The sequence below is a fragment of the Tiliqua scincoides genome, chromosome 1 (assembly GCF_035046505.1).
Source record: "Tiliqua scincoides isolate rTilSci1 chromosome 1, rTilSci1.hap2, whole genome shotgun sequence".
Lineage (NCBI taxonomy): Eukaryota > Metazoa > Chordata > Lepidosauria > Squamata > Scincidae > Tiliqua > Tiliqua scincoides.
Window position 1 is genome coordinate 43,285,513 of NC_089821.1, and position 24,083 is coordinate 43,309,595.

At 43.0% G+C, this 24,083-nt stretch overlaps 1 protein-coding gene across 1 annotated transcript in view; it reads right to left on the bottom strand.

Annotated features, from left to right (window-relative positions):
- Positions 1-1,827: 1,827 nt before the first annotated feature.
- CSTF3 (cleavage stimulation factor subunit 3) overlaps positions 1,828-24,083 on the bottom strand; it is an 80,462-nt gene continuing 58,206 nt past the window's right edge. The window contains exons 4-21 of the mRNA XM_066638162.1: positions 23,731-23,763; positions 21,230-21,327; positions 19,741-19,807; positions 19,610-19,644; positions 19,377-19,503; positions 18,305-18,382; positions 16,654-16,816; positions 13,747-13,856; positions 11,780-11,896; positions 11,549-11,623; positions 9,558-9,701; positions 9,220-9,322; positions 8,853-8,922; positions 7,162-7,357; positions 4,417-4,570; positions 3,406-3,500; positions 3,216-3,276; positions 1,828-2,823 (exon numbers count right to left, since the gene is read on the bottom strand). Of these exons, the coding sequence (XP_066494259.1) occupies positions 2,621-2,823; positions 3,216-3,276; positions 3,406-3,500; positions 4,417-4,570; positions 7,162-7,357; positions 8,853-8,922; positions 9,220-9,322; positions 9,558-9,701; positions 11,549-11,623; positions 11,780-11,896; positions 13,747-13,856; positions 16,654-16,816; positions 18,305-18,382; positions 19,377-19,503; positions 19,610-19,644; positions 19,741-19,807; positions 21,230-21,327; positions 23,731-23,763 (1,929 nt within the window). The 3' untranslated portion in view covers positions 1,828-2,620. The remainder of the gene's footprint in view (positions 2,824-3,215; positions 3,277-3,405; positions 3,501-4,416; positions 4,571-7,161; positions 7,358-8,852; positions 8,923-9,219; positions 9,323-9,557; positions 9,702-11,548; positions 11,624-11,779; positions 11,897-13,746; positions 13,857-16,653; positions 16,817-18,304; positions 18,383-19,376; positions 19,504-19,609; positions 19,645-19,740; positions 19,808-21,229; positions 21,328-23,730; positions 23,764-24,083) is intronic.

Below are 24,083 nucleotides of genomic sequence, written 5' to 3' on the forward strand. Positions count from 1 at the left end.
CAAGACCCAGAATAGTTGACTGCTAAATAATAATACGTGTAAGTTTATTGTCACGGAAAATGTTCACAAAATGCCACTATGTTTTATTCAGATACTTTGACAACCAGACAACATACATGGTAAGAAAGGGGGAACAACCCACTGCCCCAACTATTAGTAAAATTCAGTAATTGCCATTACTATGTGGTGGTATTTTTTTCAAACTCTGTGCTGGAACCCGGTGGGGACTGGGTTGTGAGCCAAAGCTCGCTGTCACATTGCAAAGCATTACTGGGCACCACAGGAGGCTGCTTCTGGGTAATGCTGGGCCCATGACGTACTCTACCATGGGCCCCAGAATGCCTTGTGAAAGTGACCAGAAGTGACTTCCAGTTTGCTTCTGCAATTTCTGCATCGCTTCCTCAAGGCATTCTGGGACCTGCAGAGGCTAATGGAATGTGTTGCACACCCAGTGCAACTAGGAAGCATCCTCCAGTAGCTCCCAGTAATGCTTTGTGGCATTGGCAGTCAGAGTAGAAAAGGAGGTGAGTCGTGACAGTACAAAGTTTGGGAACCACTGCTGTATGGGATGGAAACGCCGGAATGTTGTTTCATGATTGGTAGTTTAACAACTAACTGAACATTTCTGACTGATTATTTTAAGGGCAACTTCATATGTAAATTTTTTATACTCTGGTCCAAAACATTCATTTAGTTGGAACAGCAAGAACTTTAGGGTTTTTCTATGTAAGCTAGTTATATCATTTGGACTATAACTAGTGCCAGTGTATCCTGTCCATGAAAAAGCTAATACATGGACTAGAGTAGCAAACACCAGCACAACCAGAACACTGATCCTCCATGTACTATAACAAAGTTAACCATTCAGGTTAGATTCCTGAAAAGGCCAGTGGTTATGGAAACCATTGGTACTGAATCCTATGGGGAAAATGGTGTTAGGTTCCTGCAGATTCTCTTCACTACAAACTATTTGAACTTTATGAACCTACTCTATGAGTAGGCATTGACAGTAGGGTTCCCACAGACACTCAAGTGATGAATATGCAGCCCTGCGGAATGCCCTTCTTGGTACATTCCCTTGTTCCTCATTGCCATCTAAGCCTGGCCTTTCCCCTTCACCTTTGATCAAGGGAAAGCAACAACAACCCCCCAAAAGCTCTCTGCTGTTCTCTTAAGCTCCAAGCAGTGTGTCACATTTTTGAGTGTATTTAATGGTTGGTATGAAACAGCCACTGGGCAGGTTACCCTTCCTCGCCCCAATTATCATGGATAATTCTGTAACAGGCGCAACCTGAGTTCCCCAATGTGATGACAAGCAACTCATGCCAAAAGAGTAAGGTGCTGTGGTGGTGGGGGGGTGATGGGAGTTTGAGACGGCTTTGATGGCATCCAGTGCTTGGCTGATTGATCCTGTGAAGAGTTGGAGAAGCAGGTACACGGTATGACAAAGGGCTGGCTCGGGCGATTCTTGGCAAATCATTCCTGTTCCCCTTCTGCACCTCCCCCTTGCCTTTCTCTGAACCAAAGAATACGGGAAGAATGTGCTAGGTAGTAACAATGTGCTTGTGGAGGATTTGAGCTGGAATAACATGCTGCAGTGGCTACAACCATGGAAAACTTGATTGACATAAACCTGCTTAAAGTGGTGCATCAAACACATGGCAAAGCTAAAGCAGCAGAAATTACCAGCTGTTCCTATAAGTACACAAAGCAGTGGCATCACTGAACACATGTCAGTGAATGGGCAAGAGGAGACCTCATATATGACAACATAAATTTTATTGACACAGATAACCACAATCTCCAATTCCATGGATTCACTTAACAAGAATTGACCGTAATTTTGTCTTTTTGTGAAAGTAGAGTGTCGTCCAGGTCCACGTTTGTATGCATCAGATGTAAAGGAGCTGATGCTGAAGATCAGGTACAGTGAAGATTTAGGGTATGAAATATCTAAATATCTCTTGATAATATCTCCTGATACATTCGGTATCAGTCACATGTACAGATAATTTTTCTGAAGCGCAAATTACTGGTAAGAACTAAAGGGCTTTTGGTAAGTGAAAATTGAGTTTCTACTGTATTGGAAAATGAAGCAGCCCAAGGCATGGCATTTGGGAGATCCTTTAATTTGAAAGGAATGTTTTTCCATTTTAAACTACAAAACAGCTTCCATTCATTCTGCCATAAATAAAAACAAAGAATAAGGCAGGACAGACACTACCATGAGCAAACTGGGAACAACTGTTTGTTTTCCAGAAGTGTGAATTTAAAATATTTCACAATTATAAGCCATCCAGTTTTTAAAATAAAACTGTCAGGACCCCCACAAGGTTTCAAGTGGTAAATGGGGATACACTTGAAGAGAACCAAATGCAATTCAGACATTTTGCATGGTGTGTGTTTTCAGAAACCTAATTTTTTTTCCAGAGCTCACATTTGCTCATTCTTAGATTCATCTGCCTTTTTTACTTTTCTGATGACAAACCAGCTGGATAAAAAAGAGGCACCACTGTAACAAAACAACCTCCATTGCGAGATGCATGTTAGAAACTTCAGTCCCTTTTGAACATTTGATTTGTATAAGAAAAAAATGTGTTACAAGTCCTTGCAACCTGCTTCATCGGATTCGCTTCTGCTGCCGTGCTCTATAAATGTCATGAATAGGAGGAACCACGGATCCTTTTTCCTCTTCATCATCAGAATCCTCATTTGGTCTCTTGACAGCTTTATTAAGAAGGGCATTATTTTCCAAAGGTCCATTTCCTTCCATTGATAGATCAGGGAGGCCTCCAGTGATGATCCTTACAGCTTCATCAACCGCTTTGAAAGGGGGAAGAAAAGAATATTGGTTTTAAGAAGAAAAAATTTAGCTTAAGAGTTATGAAAATCAATTCATAATTTGCATTATACATGTGCAATTTCAGAATATCACAGTACTACACAGGAACCTTAATTCTTTGATGGACTTTGGCAAAACCGTTGTATCTGGAACAGGAGGAAATGCTATTTAAAAATATTGTAATTTGGGCATCAGTAACTCATCTGCAGGTTATCTTAAGGATTTATACATCGGTCTGCCCTATGTACTTCAAGTACAGCTCTTCATCAGAGGCAAAATCTGTATAATCCTTTAATAGTCAAACTAGAGCAGTGTCCTTTAGTAAATAGTACCATTTGATAATACTATCTTTTTAATTAGGAGAACAACTTACTGTTTGGCAGTTTACATCTCCTGAAAATCTCCATGAGTTCATCTACTTGCACAAAAGGACCCTACAAGAGAAAAAAACAGGCCTTTCAACAACCACAACAAAATACTTGTGGTATTCTCTCTACCATTATATCTCTCTACCATTATACTGCAACACAATGAAATGCTGAATGCAGTAAAATTAGACGAACCTGGAAACAAACAGGAGGTGGGAGAAGCTTCATTAGAACTACAGCAGCAGGTGGGACCGGGAAGACTCCACCAGGGACTGGGTGCAAACCTGGAGCTAATAAATAATAAACACAAGACATATTTCAATCCTAATGGCTCTGATACAGAAAGAGAAAAGCAAGAGAACACAGATGATAGGGAAGGGGCAGCCCAATCCCAACTGGCACTGGCACAGCCAGCACACATAGCCTGAGCTGTATCCAGCGCATGTTAGGAGGAGGCTGGAAGTCTACTCGGAGTAAGGGGATATTTTTCCCCTTGTGAAAGGTAAAGCTCTGCTCCTTGGATCTGCACCTGCTGAGTAGCTGGTGCAAATCGGCGAAGCCTGGTGTAATGCCTCAAGGCCTGGGAGAGAGGATATGGCAGAGGAGGCATCTGCCGTTCTCATCCCCTCTCCTGGGTCCGTCTGTTCCACCCTCTCCCATCCAAAAACGCCTCTTCTTATCTCCAAAATGCCCGCTTGCCACCCTCTCCCAGTCCCTGCGCTGCTTACCGCAAAACGTGCCTTCACCAGTTTCAGGGGTCTGGTTGCAGTGCTGGCAGAGGCCAGCCAGCTAGTGCTGCTTATTCTAGTTGTTGCAAACGTGCTTTATAGCACATTTGCAACATTCTAGGCTGGCACCGTGACCACTGTGCTAACAGAGGGCAAGTATAGGATTGTGCAGTGAGTTACATTCTTCTGATTGAGGTGACTGATTTATAAAGCAGCATACACAAGTGAGCAAAAGACTGAAGTCCAGATTCATCTACCTCAAGCTTTCCTTTGTTGAGCTTGGGTATGAATTCAGGAAAGCATCTGAAACATTTAAGCAAGCCAGGTGCAAATGCTGAAGAAGGCCTAAACAATTTTCAGTGTATATCTGAATAAGGATGAACTGAAGAATGAAGGAATAATTTTTAAAAAGGGCCAGCTAGAAAAAGGTAGAGGCATGTTTCTTTTCAGCTTTGACACAGCTTTGAGATTAGCTTACGTGCTAAATGTCTTGGCTGAAATGGAATCATCTGCTGGGTATCTGGTTTTGGATACTCTGGCTTCCTATCCACATCATCTTTCAGCACAGGCACTATTGAAGGAGCCACCACAGGATCTGGAATAATTGTTGATAGCTTTGCACGAGACACATCCTGCAAATTCATATGATGAAAAAAAGCAAAAGTCAAATATTGTCATGAAAAGAATATTTGTTACTGCTTCCCACTTGGTTTTGAGTTGATGATGTTGGGGGAGATGGAGAGTTATAAGTTGTCTAATCCTATCAGAGCCACAGAGCAATGTCTCTGCTGTTGGCAGTGGTAGTAGATCTCTTTCTTCACTCAAGCAAATACAAAAACTGCACGGACTGGGTCAGAGGTGATGTCTGCATGATTTGCCTGGAGCAGCAACAGAGACCAGATGAACCTCTTACTATTTCTGAATGCAAAGCTGGTGAATGATCGGCCATGGATAAAATAAACAGTACTAAAAATATAAATAGCACAAGTTCCTATCAAATTTTGCAACAATATTGAGGACCTGTGGCGCAGCAGACATAGGACCCAATCCTATCCAGTTTTCCAGTGCCAGTGCTGCTGTGCCAATGGGGCATGCACTGCATCTTGTGCTGGGGCAGCAGTCACAGAAGTCTCCTTAAAGTATGGGAACATCTGTTCCTTTACCATGGGGCTGCATTGTGGCTGCACCGGGGTTGGAAAATTAAATAGGATTGGGCCCATAGTTATTTTGTATAGAGACTCTTATCTTGGCCGGCATATTTTCCAAACCCAGCTTAAGCTTTGCAAAAATTGACATTCTTTGGCACAAAATTGTTCACATTAAAGCCTGTGCAAGTTTCGGAACTGATGCTTTCATCTGAATTCCCCTGGTTTAAACTTCTGGCATCTATGTTTTGGCTCTTGACGAATGATCTAGTTTTGATCATTGGAAGCTTCAACAGGAAACTTACAGCCCAATGCTACCTTAAATCCCTCCCTTGCTGATGCAGCCATGCCACTGGAGCATGTCCTGCGTCCCATGTGGAGGGAATCCCAGACGTCTCCTCTGGTACGAGAATATCAGTTCCCTTGCCTGGGGGTAAGACCTTGTTTGCCACAAAAAAGGAAGCCTTTGAGAAAAGGTCACTGGTAATTTGGGAGCTTAGCTAGAAAACAATAAGATGACTACACCAGCCTTTCATATGTAGTCATTTGGGTTGAGTATTTTGGGTTGAGGTCAGGGGAAGGCAAAGACAGGCTGACCCTGTGGCAATAAAACTTTTTGTATTGGCAGCCTTCAGTCTCGAAAGACTATGGTATCGCGCTCTGAAAGGTGGTTCTGGCACAGCGTCTAGTGTGGCTGAAAAGGCCAATCCGGGAGTGACAATCCCTTCCACACCAGGAGCAAGTGCAGTCTGTCCCTGGTCTGTCTCCCTGGCTATGGGCCTTCCTTCTTTGCCTCTTAGCCTCAGACTGTTGGCAAAGTGTCTCTTCAAACTGGGAAAGGCCATGCTGCACAGCCTGCCTCCAAGCGGGCCGCTCAGAGGCCAGGGTTTCCCACTTGTTGAGGTCCATCCCTAAGGCCTTCAGATCCCTCTTGCAGATGTCCTTGTATCGCAGCTGTGGTCTACCTGTAGGGCGCTTTCCTTGCACGAGTTCTCCATAGAGGAGATCCTTTGGGATCCGGCCATCATCCATTCTCACGACATGACCAAGCCAACGCAGGCGTCTCTGTTTCAGCAGTGAATACATGCTAGGGATTCCAGCACGTTCCAGGACTGTGTTGTTTGGAACTTTGTCCTGCCAGGTGATGCCGAGGATGCGTCGGAGGCAGCGCATGTGGAAAGCGCTCAATTTCCTCTCCTGTTGTGAGCGAAGAGTCCATGACTCGCTGCAGTACAGAAGTGTACTCAGGACGCAAGCTCTGTAGACCTGGATCTTGGTATGTTCCGTCAGCTTCTTGTTGGACCAGACTCTCTTTGTGAGTCTGGAAAACGTGGTAGCTGCTTTACCGATGCGCTTGTTTAGCTCGGTATCGAGAGAATGAGTGTCGGAGATCGTTGAGCCAAGGTACACAAAGTCATGGACAACCTCCAGTTCATGCGCAGAGATTGTAATGCAGGGAGGTGAGTCCACCTGTGTTTTCTTCAGGCTGATTGTCAGTCCAAAATCTTGGCAGGCCTTGCTAAAACGATCCATGAGCTGCTGGAGATCTTTGGCAGAGTGGGTAGTGACAGCTGCATCGTCGGCAAAGAGGAAGTCACGCAGACATTTCAGCTGGACTTTGGATTTTGCTCTCAGTCTGGAGAGGTTGAAGAGCTTTCCGTCTGATCTGGTCCGGAGATAGATGCCTTCTGTTGCAGCGATAAATAAATAAGCGAAGGCAATAAAACTAGAGATGGCTTTTAGCTGCTTTCCAAGTGGCTGGTCTTCACCCCAGCTGAAGGTGTAGTGAGTTCTTCCAAGTGATTCTTCCAAGTGAACTGTTTGTCACTTGATATCTGCCACCACATGGAGCAATAGCCTCCCCAATATGGTAGCTATAGTGATATGTGAATATATGCTTATGTTAGGAATTAACATCTAAAGGCTGCAAGGTGGCTCAATTGTTTGCTAAAAGTTTGATAAAATGGGCCAATGCTACCAGATAAATAAAAATGCTTTTTGAAAAAGAAGGGGAAGGCCATGTTGTGGACCAGATCTTCTTTCCAAATGAATATTTGGGAATGAGCTCTTCTCCTTACCTTATAACCAAGTGCTTTGAGTTCACTTGCAGAGCAGGGGTACAGATCCATGAATTTATATCTGTCCACTAGTAGAGCAGTTTCTTTGCCCTCATATTCTTCCTTGAAGGCCGTAAATCTCCGCTTCTCCACTTTAAGTATACTAGCCAAGTCACCAATATTACTTTCAAAAGCTAAAAATCGAGCCCATATTTCTCTGCATAAGAAAATAAAGAAGGAAAAACCAATACTCAAGGGAAAAGCAATGCAAATGCAAAAATGGGGGAGAGGAAAAATCAGGTGGCATGTGGAAAATATGCTCTTTATCACCATCAGACAAGTTCTACAATGTTGTAGTCATCCACAAGAGCGCTCAGCAATTGGTAGACCAAGTTGTTAAGAGGATGGCCACTGGCTTGCTCCCACCTAAAGAACAATCCCTCTCACTTCTCTTTTAACTGGTTTGCTTACTACTGAGGATGCTAATTCTATGCTGGCATGTGAAATATTCCAGGAAGAGCAGAAGGGAATTATGGGACTGTAGGCAATGGTCAGATGATTATGAGTATCCCATCACTTCTTTATTCTGCAACCAGAAGTTGTATATGCCAACACTGAGGCACCTGAGGGACAATCTCCTGTGTCATTGGCATGCTTCTCTTCACGTTAACTTGTTGCCTCTTAGTCACAGAAGGATCACAACACCAAAAAAGCCTCAGCAACAGTGGCTGCCTCTGCCAAGGACTGGTCCCCCACTACTGTCACTGATTCTTTCAGGAATGGAAGGCTCTCAGGTCAAAAGAAAGGGGTGGCAAGATAGCGCTCATGATCCTTTACAGAGAGGGATGGGAGAGGAGAGAGAGACAGCTTTTCAAGGAAGAGAGAGCTACATACACACATTACATGACACGGCACTGCATCTGGAAGCCCTGGCAGCTTGGGATATGAATTGATCATAGCCAGAAAAAAAAAACTCTACAATGGTGGCATAAATATGTAATTGCCAGTTACATAATTCCTGGAATAGGCTTCATGCCAGCAGAATTGGCTATGAAGTTGCAGAGGCCACTAGCCAAAAAGAGAAAATGTCAGTGAGTAAACATGGATGAGATTGTAGTTTCAAATGGAAAAAGCAGAGTGGTGCAGGGAAGTAATTGGGTGTGTTCCAATTCTTTATTGGCAAAATCTTAGGAAGCTCTCTTCTCACATAATTCTGCATTTGTTTACAAAACTGGAGGGGGAGGGGAGAGTGGATTGCATGAGTTTACAAAACTGGAGAGGAGAGTGACACACCTCATCAGTGACAAACAGTCAGGTATTCAGTTTTCACAATAATCTTCCTGCTCATGTGGAATATGTAGGGAGGGCCCCTGGTGAGCATGGTAAGCAAGTGCACTGGCATTAAGGAATAGGACCAAAGGGTGCGCCCCGCCCCACCCCCTTCCCATGCTCACTAAACACATGGAAGATAGCATGAGAAGACAGCTACAGTCTGTACAGCATTTATCTTAGATGTTCTTAGTTCAGCGCTGACATGAACACATGTTCTTCCATACTCCTATGGCATCCCTCAGTAGCTAAATAAGCATCCCTAAATGCTTATTTAGGACAAAAATGAATGTACACCTAGCCTTTGCTGTTACCTATGCACATGAGGGTTTTCAAGTTCAACATAACTAGACCGCTTGGAAAGAAGCTTTGGGAACACTTACCCAGATTTCTCAGGTGGGAGGCTCCCTGAGGTTAATACACGTTCAAACAGGACTCTTGTATTATTGTCCTCTATTTAAAAAATGTAAAGGAATATGAAAACAAACTTCAAATATTTTTTATTAAAAGTGGAAATTACAAAGAAAAATAAAACCAAAGTTAAGTAGTTTTGATCCTAGTTAAAGATGAAAAACCCTATATGCAATCCACAATTTCTTTGGGGATAGAAAATCACTCTAAAGCTGCTTCTATTATGTTTGAAAAATTCTTGTCACACAAATAATGCTTTTCTGTAAAGAAGATTACTGCCTTGAGAAGATTTAACTCCAAATTCCAACAGAATGAATTCTCTCAGTTATCAAAACTTACCGTTTAGATGAGAAAGGTAATCAATATAAGCCAAGACGTATTCTGGAATATCTCCATATTTCTTTAGACCCAACTCAAAAATTTTAAAGGCTACTGACTTGTCCTGTAAATGAAAAGATCTTGTTAGATGAAGCAAGCTAAAAAGCAGAAACAAACATTTTTTAAAAATAATAATTAAAACCAAAGCTGAAACAAACATTTCATTCACTGCTTTTAGTGTTTGCTTTATATGATTTTATTCGATGTCATCGTTTCTTCAGCCCTGGGAAGCTTGGCCTGAAGGATGGGATAAATACTCTAAAAGTTCATTAATCAGTGAATTTACTGTGTGCGGTTACCTTACTGCAATAATACTCCATCAAAGCAGCTGTAACATAGACATGATGGCGGGTCCGAGCATCCTCTCGTGCCTTCTTAAAAATCATCCTGCCCGATTTTATGCCTTCTGCTCTCCTTGCAAATTTCATGTATTGAATATAAACCTGATGGAGAAGTGGGGTCATCTTTTCAGATTCAATTCACAATTCATGAATTAACATATTAAAGAGACGGTTTCATGGTACATGAAACTCCTGTCCATTTACACATGTAATAATACAGGTTGAACATTCCTAATGTGAATCTGAAATTCAAAATGCTCCATGACCAGTGGGTCAAGACCCAATTTTTGGTAGGTTGTGAAACTGACAAGCTGATAGCTGACAAGGAAAATGTACTGAGCTCTATGGAAACAAAAAACGGAGCAGAACATGAATGTTTACTCACAAGTAGGCAACATGCTTCAGTTCACTTTGAAAGGCATGCCAATGGAATGCACCACCACCAGAATAGTCCCGATCTGATTAATGCAGGCCTCAAAAATCTCTTGAGAAGTTAGCTCCCCCCCTCCAAACTGACAAGGAAAATGTATTGAGCCCTATGGAAAGTGAAACCGAGCCACACATGAGCATTCACTTGTGAGTAGGCAACATGCCCCAGTTCTCATTGAAGAACAGGCGAAGGGGAATGCAAGGCCACCCGAATGGTTCCATCTCATTAATATGGAGCTCAAAAAATGCTCCAGGAGGCAGCCTCTGACCATAGCAAAAAATAAAAATAAAAACAGAGTTTGAGTGGTTGGTAAAATGAAACTTCTTTAAAAAAAGAATAGAAAAAGAGCCGGGTACTAAAAAGTTTGGGAACTACTGATATAAGGTGTAAACGAGACATAAATGAATTTTGTGTTTAGATGTGGATCCCACTCCCAAGATATATCGTTTATGTATATGCAAATATTCCAAAAAAAAAAAAAAATGAAATCCAAAACACTTATGGTCCCAAGCATTTCTGATAAGGGACATTCAACCCATATGAATTTCAACACAGTCAAGACAGTAGCATAGTGTTCCAGCTCTTTTGCACTCTGCAACAGATAAAGATGTGCCATCTCAGTTGTTTCGTTTTCTGTATTCCTTGTGGCAAAAACAAAACACCTGCAAAGGCTCATATGCCATTCGTTTACAGAAATTCCTGGCTAATATACTCCTAAAGCAGCCAGTGTAATGAAAGTCACTTCGCCTTTCACTGTGCTTCTCTTACATAGCGCAGTCTCCATCTTCTGTAAGATAGTTAGTAATCATGAGAGTGGGCTATTTGGATACGGGAAATGTAGTGGACTACATCTAGCCTTCCTTCCCTCCTCCTGACATGTTATTGCACATTATCTGACTGGGCTACATATGTGCAGTCCTCACAGCTGAGATGGGGAGAAACCAATTACACAGTACCTCAGTTGCAGTTTCTCAAGTAGCTATAGATATCCATGGGGCTATAAACCAGGGTGTACACATTCTGTTTCTTTACAACAGAATCTTCATCATGGAACGTCTCTACTGTTGTGACTGTATGCTATGTCTAGGACTATCAATATCCCTGAGCTGCCCAGCTGCACCAGCACTACTTACTATTGTTCAAAGTAGAACATTAGAAACAGCCAGTAACATTTGGTATATTTCATATTTAAATGTGCCACAAATTATACACACAACAAAAATGTAATCTCTGTTCTTCCACAGTGGCAAAACAGCTGGAGTAATGTGGGGTGCAAATGTGTTTTAGGAGACTGAAAAATAAAGGTTATCAAAACAGAATTTCAAAATGCAGCTTTGGCCTATCTATGTCTCAACTGTAATACTTTAGATACCAAACAAACAGAGGCGATCTGGAGAAAAGTCACAACTATTAAACTTCAGTTATCTTAATAAGAATAGCAATGAAGATGACAAAGACAACAATGGAGAAGTTTTCTTATTTCTCAGTAATAAACAATGAAGACTAAGACTAAACGTACCAAAGTGGGGTCTATATCTTCAATAGCCAAGAGCCGCTTATATATGCTGTGCACCTTTTCGTATTTCATCCGACTCTGAGGAAACATATATAAAAAACATTATTCAGTTTTATCATTTACACTTAAATGACTAGCAGAACTCTTACACTGGAACTACCAGCCAGAGGTTGATTAGGGGAAAAAAAAAGGCTTGTGGATTTGGGAGTTGAGACAATAAGTCTCTGGGCTCACCTCTTCATAATCTGCATATGCAAAATAAAGAAGCATGTTCTTTTTTAGTAAAGTGCTGATCGCTCTTTCATAAATATTTGCAGCTTCATCACTGAATAGTTTAGCATTGTTCATGTCCTGGAATCAGAGACAATAAAAAGAGGTGATTAAATGCAAGGTGATTAAGAACAGTCTGAAAATAACATGTCCCCTTGTGTTCATTGATAGATGAGTGTTCATACAACTACATTATACACATGTGCCATGAACCCAACAACAACTAGAAAACCTGGATCAGGGGTTTTACGAAAAATATGCCATTTAATTACATATATCAGATGAACAAAATAACATAAGATGGGCTCTGCTGGATCAGGCCAAAGGCAGAGCTATTCCAACATTCTGTGGCCCACTAGCTACTATGGGTAGCCAGAGCAGGAGATAAAGGTATACCTCTCTTCTGCCCTGGTTACATTGCAATGAGCATTCGGAGGAATACAATCTCTGAAACTGGAAGTGTCATGACTAGCCATCATGACTAGCAGCCAATGACAGACAAGCTATCCATGAACTTATTCAAACCCCTTACTTAAAGCTATCTAACAGCCCAATCCAATGTAAATCTCTGCATGGTAATGCAGCTGTGCTGGCACAAGCTATGCTATATCCTGTGGGGGATTTTTGGCTGCTCAAGGTCTCCTTAGGATAAGTGGACATTTGTCCCCTTGCCCCAGGGTAAGTCACAGCAGGTGCAACAGGCCAACTTGGACCTGCAGAAGTAATATCACTGGTGCAAGTTTACACTGAACCATGCATGCAGATCAGGCTTGGGAAGGGTCTTGAGATTCCATGTGCACCAACTCCACCGATTCTTCCCCCTCCCGGGCCTGATACAGCCACCCCCTGCCCCGTTGCAGCCCCATTCTGCCCTACTCCCACCCCATTCAACTCCTTCCCTGCCCTCTCCACAGGGCTGTTCCAACCCCTGTGCTGGACTCGCCTATCCCAGCAGCCTCTGTCACTCTGCCAGTGCATGCAGAAAGGCTCCAGCCTTCCCATTAGAACCCAGCACTGCTTCAAAATGTTTTACAGTATTCCATCTGTGCAAGTCTTAGATAGGATTGGGCTATAAGTTTGTAGCCTTCATACCTTGTGGAAGTGATTTCCAAAGATAGGCACAAAGATCTAACACAGGTTCTTAACTTTGGGCACAATCCTAACCGGCAGTTATGCTGGCATAGGAGCCCCTGGAGGGTCGCAAACGTGCCATAAAAGCACATTTGCGCCTCCGTGGGAATAAGCTGCATTGTCGCATCCAGAAGCGCCGACGCATGGAGGCTGGCAGAAGCCTCCATGGCGGCTTCCTCCCCGCTGCTTGTGCCAGTGCACCCGCACCAACATAAGCGGCGAAGGTAGGTCTGGGAGGTGGGGAAGAGGCTGGAGGGGGCGCTTCTGGGCAGGGGAAGGGCGGGCAATGGGCGACCCCAGGGCCGGCGCACGGGTAGCCAGGGGGAAGGGCTGGGGCGGCGGTTATGCCGGATCCCAACCCAAGTTCCCGGGAAGAACGGAGCGGCTTCAAGTTGCTTTGCTCTCTGCGGAATTCTGCCACCTCCAGAGGTGGTGCAGGTCTAAGGAGACCCACTGGGACAAGCACCCCTTACCCAGGGGTAAGGGGAAGAGCTTTCCCTTGCCCTTGGCTGAGCCGCTGCAGCCAATGAATCTGCTTTGGATGCCGCGCAAGCCTCCAGCGCAAGCCTCCTGAGTTTGAATTGTGCCCTTTGTGTATTTATTTTGAATTTTTTGTCTACATTTTAAAAAAGTAATCATTACCTTAATACACCATTTAAAAATGGAATTCTATAAGCCTAAGCAACATTAGTAGAATTATTAGTTGCATTATTAAATAACAATGTTATTTAAAATGAAATGATAGATGCAAGCACACGCAAATTCAGCAAATAAAATGCAAGGTATTTTATAAGTTTTACCCCTTTTTCAGCTAGCAGCTTGCTGGATTGCTCAAGATACTGTGCAGCTTCGTACCAGATATCCGGGTGATGTCCCAGCACCAAGAGGCACTGCTCATATGCAAACATTACTGGGAGAGACATTGAGACAATAAACATTCACAGCAGGAGGCACATTATCAAATAAGTTATTAAGGTATTTTTTTCCTCTAATGGTTCCTGCATTTAACTAAAAATTTAATCTCTTCAAGATCTCTTTACAGTATCAACTATTACACCATGATAAAAAAAAAACTGAGCCCCCTCAGTTCTAACAAAACTCACTAATAACTTCTAGGTGAAAATCTGGGAAGATCTAGCTGTTGTCTCACAAATTTCCTGATGGCTTCTGAGCTTTCTACTTGCCTTGGAGTAGCAAGACCACCAACATTTTAGACACTTATGTCTTCTGCCCTTGGAAATGTTTTCTTGCCTCGAGTCAGAAAAACCTAGATTTACTGTTTCAAGGGCCATCATTCAATTCCCTTTGCAGATTACCTATTGTGGATACTTATGAATACCAAGGCACATGCCAACAGGTGCAGTTCAGAGAAAAAAGGTTATACCCTGAAATATGTGAGATTCACTGCCCAGTCCTATCCCCCACCATTGACATAGATGCAGCCACGCTGTGGAGCGTATGCTGCTTCCAACTGTGATGCTGGTGGTGGTGGGGAAAATCAGGAGGCCCACCAGAGAGAAGTAATTTTTTACATATTTCTGCTTAGACAACCTGATGGCCTATGGCTCTCCTCAGGCCCAAACCAGCTATATAGTTGGTGTAAGTCCAAGGAGAGTCTTAAAAAAATAGACGAACAGGCCTTGCTGAGGGAGAATCAGCATGGCTTCTGTAAGGGTATGTCTTGCCTCACGAAACTCAGAAGGTGTTCGACACGGTCCCTCACCAAAGGCGACTAAAAAAACTCCACAGTCAGGGAATTAGAGGACAGGTCCTCTCGTGGATTGAGACCTGGTTGAAGACCAGGAAACAGAGAGTGGGTGTCAATGGGCAGTTTTCACAATGGAGAGAAGTGAAAAGCGGTGTGCCCCAAGGATCTGTCCTGGGACTGGTGCTTTTCAACCTCTTCATAAATGACCTGGAGACAGGGTTGAGCAGTGAAGTGGCTAAGTTTGCAGACGACACCAAACTCTTCCGAGTGGTGAAGACCAGAAGTGATTGTGAGGAGCTCCAGAAGGATCTCTCCAAACTGGCAGAATGGGCAGCAAAATGGCAGATGCGCTTCAATGTCAGTAAGTGTAAGGTCATGCACATTGGGGCAAAAAATCAAAACTTCACATATAGGCTGATGGGTTCTTAGCTGTCTGTGACAGATCAGATCTTGGGGTGGTGGTGAACAGTTCAATGAAAGTGTCGACTCAATGTGCGGCGGCAGTGAAGAAGGCCAATTCTATGCTTGGGATCATTAGAAAAGGTATTGAGAACAAAACGGCTAGTATTATAATGCCGTTGTACAAATCGATGGTAAGGCGACACCTGGAGTATTGTGTCCAGTTCTGGTCGCCGCATCTCAAAAAAAGACATAGTGGAAATGGAAAAGGTGCAAAGGAGAGCGACTAAGATGATTACTGGGCTGCGGCACCTTCCTTATGAGGAAAGGCTACAGCGTTTGGGCCTCTTCAACCTAGAAAAGAGACGCCTGAGGGGGGACATGATTGAGACCTACAAAATTATGCAGGGGATGGACAGAGTGGATAGGGAGATGCTCTTTACACTCTCACATAACACCAGGGGACATCCACTAAAATTGAGTGTTGGGAGAGTTAGAACAGACAAAAGAAAATATTTCTTTACTCAGCATGTGGTTGGTCTGTGGAACTCCTTGCCATAGGATGTGGTGATGGTGTCTGGCCTGGACGCCTTTAAAAGGGGATTGGACAAGTTTCTGGAGGAAAAATCCATTATGGGTTACAAACCATGATGTGTATGTGCAACCTCCTGATTTTAGAAATGGGCTATGTCAGAATGCCAATGCAAGGGAGGGCACCAGGATGAAGTTATCTGGTGTGCTCCCTGGGGCATTTGGTGGGCCACTGTGAGATTCAGGAAGCTGGACTAGATGGGCCTATGGCCTGATCCAGTGGGGCTGTTCTTATGAGAGAAAGGGGGCGGGATGAGCTGAAAAATGGGGGATAGAATCTGGCATGTGTTTTTGACACTAGGTTCTGCCTCCTCCAGTCTGTTCCCTGCCACCTGTCTCTCCCCTCAGAACACCCCTGAACCTCACCCTCCCCACTACCAACTTACTGGTGTCTGTGGTGCCTCCCAGAGTCATTGCTGTGCACACCTCACCTCTTGCCATATGCAAACAGCAGCCCAGCAGCACATGGCAGCAGCCCAGCTTTCACGCTGTCATGAAGGACCATGTGCAGCCCGAGTGCTAGTTACAGCAGCACAAGGCCCAGTAGGATTGGGCCTTCAAGCACATATTCCAGTGCTCCCTTATTCTAGACCAGGGCTGTCAAACTCATTTCATACAGAGGGCCGAATTGCATTCATCATGTCTGCTGAGGGCCGAAAGTGATGTCATTAGACAGAAAGTGATGTCATTGAACAGGTGATAACCAAAAATAAATACTTTTTCTCACTTAGCTGCAAATGACAGAAGAGAAAACATGCAAATCTTGATTATATTTCAAGATAAGGGACAGCCCAATTTTCATGTGGACTGCCCTTTCAGCAGTAACACCACAGCACTGCTCAGCAGATGAGAGCCTGAGGGCCGGATAAAAAGCTTTCAAGGGCCGCATCCAGCCCCCGGGCCTTATGTTTGACACCCCTGTTCTAGACTGTACATAGTTTGGACTTATAACTTGTCTTCAATAAAAGATGCCAGCAGAAGTTAATTACTGATGATAGATTGGAGTCACCTCTTTTTGTTATGAGGGTTTGGTCTTCAGTACGTAGAGGATTGCTCTTTTCCCACTGTATATATTTCTTCCACATTTCTACCTGTTGAGCTTCTTGGGGAGTATTCTGTGGTGGGACAGAGGGAGCATTGCGGTCTAGACCTTTCATCACTGTCTCATACTCCTGAAAAGGGGGAGAGGGAGGAAATATATATACATATATTTAAGAGATAGAGAAGCATTTTACAGTAAATGTAACACTAATCAACTCAATCTAACCATTTTATAGAATCATAGAAGTATAGAGTTGGAAAGGAACTTGGATGCTTATCAGATTTGAAGATGACACAAAATGGGGGGGGGGGGGAGACTTGCTTACACCCTGGCAGAATAAATCAGGACTCAAAACAATATTGACAGATTCTGTCATCAACCCCATACCAAGATGACATTAAATGGAGAGAACTGTAATATCCTGCACATAGATTCAAAGAATCAGAGGCACAAATTCTTTGAGAGGAGATGGAGGAAACCTGCTTAGAGAGCGACTAAGATGATTACGGGGCTGGGGCACCTTCCTTATGAGGAAAGGCTACGGCGTTTGGGCCTCTTCAGCCTAGAAAAGAGACGCCTGAGGGGGAACATGATTGAGACCTACAAAATTATGCAGGGGATGGACAGAGTGGATAGGGAGATGCTCTTTACACTCTCACATAACACCAGAACCAGGGGACATCCACTAAAATTGAGTGTTGGGGGAGCTAGAACAGACAAAAGAAAATATTTCTTTACTCAGCGTGTGGTTGGTCTGTGGAACTCCTTGCCATAGGATGTGGTGATGGCGTCTAGCCTGGATGCCTTTAAAAGGGGATTGGACAAGTTTCTGGAGGAAAAATCCATTATGGGGTACAAGCCATGATGTGTATGTGCAACCTCCTGATTTTAGAAATGGGTTATGTCAGAATGCCAGATGCAAGGGAGGGCACCAGGATGAGGTCTCTTGTTATCTGGTGTGCTCCCTGGGGCATTTGGTGGGCCGCTGTGAGATACAGGAAGCTGGACTAGATGGGCCTATGGCCTGATTCAGTGGGGGCTGTTCTTATGTTATGTTCTTATGCTTCTCAGCAACATGTATGAGAAGGACCCAGGTGATTCAGAAGACCGCAAGCTGGGCATGCGTCAGCAGTGTGATGCAGCTGCAACAAAAGCAAACGCAATGCTAGGCTGCATTAGTAGTAGCAAAGAGTCCAAATCATGAGAAGTAAAGGTTCTACTCTATTCTGCTCTAGTCAAACCTCAATTGGAATACTGCATGCAATTTTGGGCACCATGTTTTAAGAAGGACACTGAGAAGCTGGAACAGGTTCCAAGGAGGGCAACCAGGATACTGAGTGGTCTGAAAATCAAGACTGATGAGGAACAGTCTTGGGAGGTTGGTATGCTTAATCTGGAAAAGAGAAGATTAAAGGGAAGTTACGATCGCTGACTTCAAACACCTAAAGGGTTGTCAGGGATGTTGTGGCCGTTGCCTGTACTGAGTAAGGGACTGGATTAGATGACCTCCAAGGTTCTAAAAGCGCTCAGCTTCAAAGATGCAACATATATATGTGCTGCACTTAATTAAGTCATTTTAAATTAAGCAAAAGAGAGAGAAACAAAGTAGAGTCTGTACCTTGGCCACGCGTCTAGCATTCATATAATCTCTACTGCGATCTTCTATCATTTTCTTAGCTAAGTGGATATTGATTCCCTGAAAGAAAAAAAACCAGTTAAGCCCTCCCCAGGACCACTGCAGGGCTGTCTCTTCTTCCTTATGCCCAAATAAAGACAAATGACAAATAGCTGATTGCATTTAATGTCTGATTTGAGACCAAGTCCCCTCTGTAGACCCTAATCAACTGAAAGCCTCACCATGAGTGGTGACCAGCAGCTTAGCGAGAATGAAAAGGTCTACTCTACACCCATTTTCTGCAAGCGTTCGCGCTAAGTGAGTGGGAGAGGCTCTTCTCTTACTCGATCCCTTCTCCAGTTTTCTTTGAAGTCTGTCTCCCACTGACTACAGTGAGAAAGCACTTAGCATGTGGATGACAGCCTGGCTTAAGCCATTTCTGCCCAACGTTGCATATACGTAACAGGTATCAAATGCGTACATCTGTGGGCTGGGCAGAAATGGGCTAAGGAGGGTGCCCTGTTTTACCAGAAGCTAATTTTATGCTTTGCTGTGAAGGGAAACAAAACATAACATGAAATGCAGCATTCCCAGCCACTGCAATGGAGCTCCTTGCTCGTGCAGTGTGTGGGAGATACCCTTCCCACTGTGGAAGGGTCATAACCAAGTGAGGAATGAATCCAAGCTAGATCAGGTTTCTAGGGCAACAGTAGTCTCATCCACATAGAACTGATGGTACACTTATATTTATTTTGTAAAAGAGTGATATTTAGTATATCAGAGCAATTCTGGACATTCTCAGAATTGTTGTAAGTGTTCTTTTCATAGCATACAGGGGGAAAAAAATCTCTTCTTGCCTTCCCCTTTTTTCCCTGCATCACAATTTTTATTTCCCAGGTCTACAACTGTGGGACCCAGTTGTTAAACTTTTGGTGAGAAATGGGCTTGCAGAGAGCCTATTATCTTCCTCTGGTAAAGATACCCCTCCATTGTAACAGGTGCAGGAAAGAGCTGTGGTGGTAAAACAGCTTGGTGACCTAAATAAGGTTTGAACTTCATACATCTTTTTCTTTACCTCTTCATACTTGTTATAATCTCTCCAGAGCTGTTCAATGTTGATCATGGGGTTCACACAGCCTCGTTGATAAACTCTGCGGACAGCAGTTATCCTCTGGTTTTCTGCATAGGACCCTACTGCTTCACTACATTGGGAGGCGAGACAGTAACATGTCAGCAATTAGACACTGTAACCTGTATGAATACCAACATTGCATTTATTAATGGGGAAAAAAGCTTAGCTATACTTACACTCCTTTTAAAAAATTGATGTAATCCACCCAGATCTATGTAAAAATATATAAAATCAGAATAGTGCAAGTTTAGTTTGTCATTATAATCAAACAGTGCAAATAAACATTTGAGGAATGAAACTTACTTACCTGGTATGACATTATTTCCATGCCAATTTTATCCAGAGCAAAGTCATATGCCTGTGCCATTTTTTCTCTGGAGAAAAAGAAATGGACCAATAGTGGCACATCAACAAATACAATTAGTTAATTACTATCAAAAGTCACTCAACAATTCCATTCCATTCCATTACAATGCACCAAAAGTGGCATTGTTTTGAGCTTGAAGTAACATTTGTAGCTTGCTTTGCACATGACCCTGAAGGCTAAACAGAGTGCAAGGGTACAGACACTGTGACAGTTGTCTCTCATACCAGCTACTCCTAAGTATCTCCAAACTTAATTTTTAATTTATGAGATTTACAGACAATGCTGAGATTTTTAGCTGTTCAAAAAGCAGCTTCTTTCTACGACTAAAAAAAGATAGGTACACCTATTTAAATCAGACTTTCAGGAACAATCTGCTATTTGTGGCAGTTCTGGTTTACACTGCTGATGTAGGACTTGAAGGATTTGGTTTTGATATTTGTAAGACTTTATTTGCATGAGGGCCCAATCCTATCCAACTTTCCAGCATAGATGCGGTCCCATATATATTCCACATGCATTCCAGCAGCTCACCCAGTCCATGCTGGAGCAGGTAAGGTGGTGAAAGGAGTGGTTTGGGGGTAGATTGGGTCATAGAGTGGACGAATCAGGGGTGGTTTTAGGGTAGCAGTGCTGATTTTCATCAACTGCAGTTTGTTAATGCCATGTGCAACTCTTATTTCGAATGAAATAAAAGCTTATGGATATCATTTAAAAGAAAACTTGTCGGCAATGTGTCTTTGTGCTTCTCAACTGGGAGTAAAAGCAAAATTTGGAGTTATTAATTCTTATGCTTTTAAAAAAAAAAGGTTGGCTTTTGTGCATGGTGATGGGGCAGAGGGGATCTCATCCTTTGCTTCAGGGAATGGAAAGTCTTGGTTCAGCCCAACTCAGAAGAGCACCTTTGCCAGCTCTCCAGCAAGTGAGCACATACATTAACCATCAGCTGGAAGGAATCAAGAGGTACATGCACTACAGTGCTATAGATCAGTGGTACTTGAGGTGGTGTTCGTTGGTGTTTGTGGGATCCCCAGATTTCCACTGCCTGGCAGCAAGAACAGCACTGCAACATGACAAGCAACAGTAGCAGGCTTGGCAGGCAGAGCTCCAGTGTGCACTTTCCGTGTGCCTGAGAAAGCCCTCCTTTCTGCCCTGAGCCTCTTACTGGTGCTTGTCACACTGCGCCTGGCCTCCCAACTGGGAGTAACTGGCAATGACATCATCACCAACAGATGGTGGATGACTTACAACAGGTGGACCATACGAAGTGATACAGTGGAGGATAAACATTGAGCAACGCAGATATAGATCAGTGCTCAGAAGTTGCCCATTCCAGTCTTTAAACTGGAAGCTTACTTTCTGAGTCAGCCTTTTAGTTAAAAAGGAACTGAACTGCAATAACCAGAAGTTAGAGTAAACTATATCTACTTACTTATAACTAGGCAGCTTCCCTTTGGTTTCTCGCACATATGAAAGGTAGCACTTCCACAGGTCAATGTGTAAAACTTTCATAAGGCACCGCTGAAACAGCTATTTACAGTGAGGAAAAAGAATCAGGAGCTCGTGAGTAGCCATTAGCTGATAATTTTGGAGCTTAAACTAACATAAACTGATAGTTACTCTTTACATTCCTTTTAAAAGTTACAGGCATAATAACAGGAGTCACACTCTCTAACTGCAAAATGCAGCTGCTTCAGATATAAGATCCCAGAATTCAGTAGTGGAGTCTTGCACAGCATGCATTCTCTCCTTATGTGCACCTCCCATTTCTGTCATATAAGTTTATATACTGTACTTAAATAAAAAATGTACCTCCTGAGAGCATATCTAATTAAAAGAAATCCTGGTAGGTAAGGCCATACCAATACAATGTCTAGATTCTATACAGGGTGCTTTGGCCTCTTACCAATACTTTTCACTTGTTCACATTGAGGTTGCAATCCTAAATCCATTTACTAGAGAGAAAATCCTGCTGAATTTAGTGGGGCTTACTTCTGGGCAAATATGCATGGGATTGTGTCATAAGGCTCATTAATTCTAATGTTGTGTACACACACACACACACACACACACACACACAGAGATGAAACAAAGGAAGAAAGAACATTTCCTATCAAGGACACTAGTGCAGGGCCTAGGAGAGGAGGGTAAAGGGGGTAATTTGTATCTGGGCCCAGAGTCAAAAAGGGGGCCCAGAAATTTCCTGGGATCTTACATTTTCCTATCTATTCAGATTTGTTGCCTGTATGGGATGCTGGGGACACTACCACAAGCATGCAGCTGCAGCTACTAGCAAGTCATGTATGCTTAGGAATGTGTTTGGTTTTCCGTATTACTGTATCTATCTGCTGATGCCACATGGGTAGGTAGACCAGGGCTCAGAAGACTTTTCCAACTGTCTCCACTCTCCCCCCATCCTGTTTTGCCCCTCCCTGACCCCATCTTGCTTGCCTATCACCACCCTCCCCCACTGTTTCACCCCTCCCCCTTTGCAAAGAAGCTTTGTACCCCCTGATAAAATTCTTCTCAGAGGCCCTGCACTAGTGGTTCAGTTAGGAACAGGTTCCTAAATTCCAATCCAGAATTCTTGGATTCACACACCATGATGCAAGCTAGTGTGTTGCACATTAATTCCTATGAAATTATAAAACTCCCTTTAGTTGCATTTTTCCCTTTTTGGATATAAAATGCAAGGCTTGTGAGTGCATCGTGTACAAACACAGCAACTAAAAAGTAACTGCTAGTTATTTTCTTAACATGTGCTCAGATCTATATTATGCAGGTTGCTATAAGTCATTAGAAAACCTACCCTTTGTCCTTCACTTATATTGGTCTCTCTTCAGTATCCATTAAAATGTTTTTTGCACTGCACTGATGATGAATGTTAAAAAATAATTTATTGTCTGCATCAGCCTCAGCTGCTTAATCCCCTTCTCTCCAAGCATGCCATAAGGCCACTTCTGCCTGGTACTGATGTAAAGGCAGCCCCTCCGTGAAACCTGGCTGCAAAATTGGCACATAGGCCTGGCAGTACTCACACAGAAGCACTGTTTGAAATTGCAAGGTGTTTCCAGAGACACCCTGCACTTGGGTTCATGTAACTGTCGTGATCTGCCTCATCACAGTGGTTCTAAAAAAAGTTGCCAATATTGCACTTTTGTGATGACCACACAGAAAACTCCCACATGAGGGCATCAGTTATCATAAATGGCGTGGGGCATTGAGCCACAAACTTGGTAGCAAGATTATGGACTGCTGAGGCATTCATGTGAGGAACTTCCATTATGCTGAAACTATACATTTGGAGCAGTGGTGTAGCTGGGGGGAGGTGCGGGCCGCACTGAATGATTGCATGGGGGGTGACACCACTACTAGCCAAAATTTTTAAAATCTTGGTATTTTTGGATAATACCATCATGTTATATATCATTTGATGTGTAATTTCATGTGGAATGCAATGAAACAAACCCTGTTGAAATATCTCTATTCAAACAAAAGTTATAGCAAAAAAACCAGCAGGGACGGGGCAATGATGCATCACCATAACCACTGCTGGGGGCACTGCCTGCTCACTACATGGGAGGAGATCCATCATGGGGATGATGCGCTGGCCTTCTGTATTGAGTGCTGCAAACACTTGTGATGCTACTGGTGTGGAGTACCAATACATTCTTGTGAAAAATACTCTTTTCACAGAAACGCAGGGACACATTTCTGCTGTTCCTTTTCCCTAAACTTCCTATCTTTTGCCTCAAAGCTGAAGATATAGGGGAGACATTCTACACAATAGCCACAGAATGCAAATGCTAGGAGGATATTACCTACACGTAAGGTTTCAACTACCATTGCAACATCAACATACAGAGAGAATGAATATTCACATACAAGCATCATTTTTCCAATTCAAAATTTAGGCTGTACTACAATACTTACCTTTTCTACTTTGTCATAGTTTTTTGCTTTTATCTGGAAAACAAAACAAAGCAGATATCTAAGCCAACCATATACCAAAGATTGATGGAAGATGATGTGCTTTAGATGAAGCACATCATATGACAAAATATAACTTCATTTTATAATTTCCTGCAAAATTCTTTGTGAGTTTATCTGAGATTTTTTCTATTAAAAAACACAGTCTTCACTGAAATACTATAACTGGAATTCTTACTACTAAGACAGAAAGAAGTTGTACACTGAAACCCCCATATTTGCATGCCATCTGGTACAGAGGTTCAATGTTCAATATCCAATGTTCTGGCATACAAGATCTCTCTAGTCAGATCCTC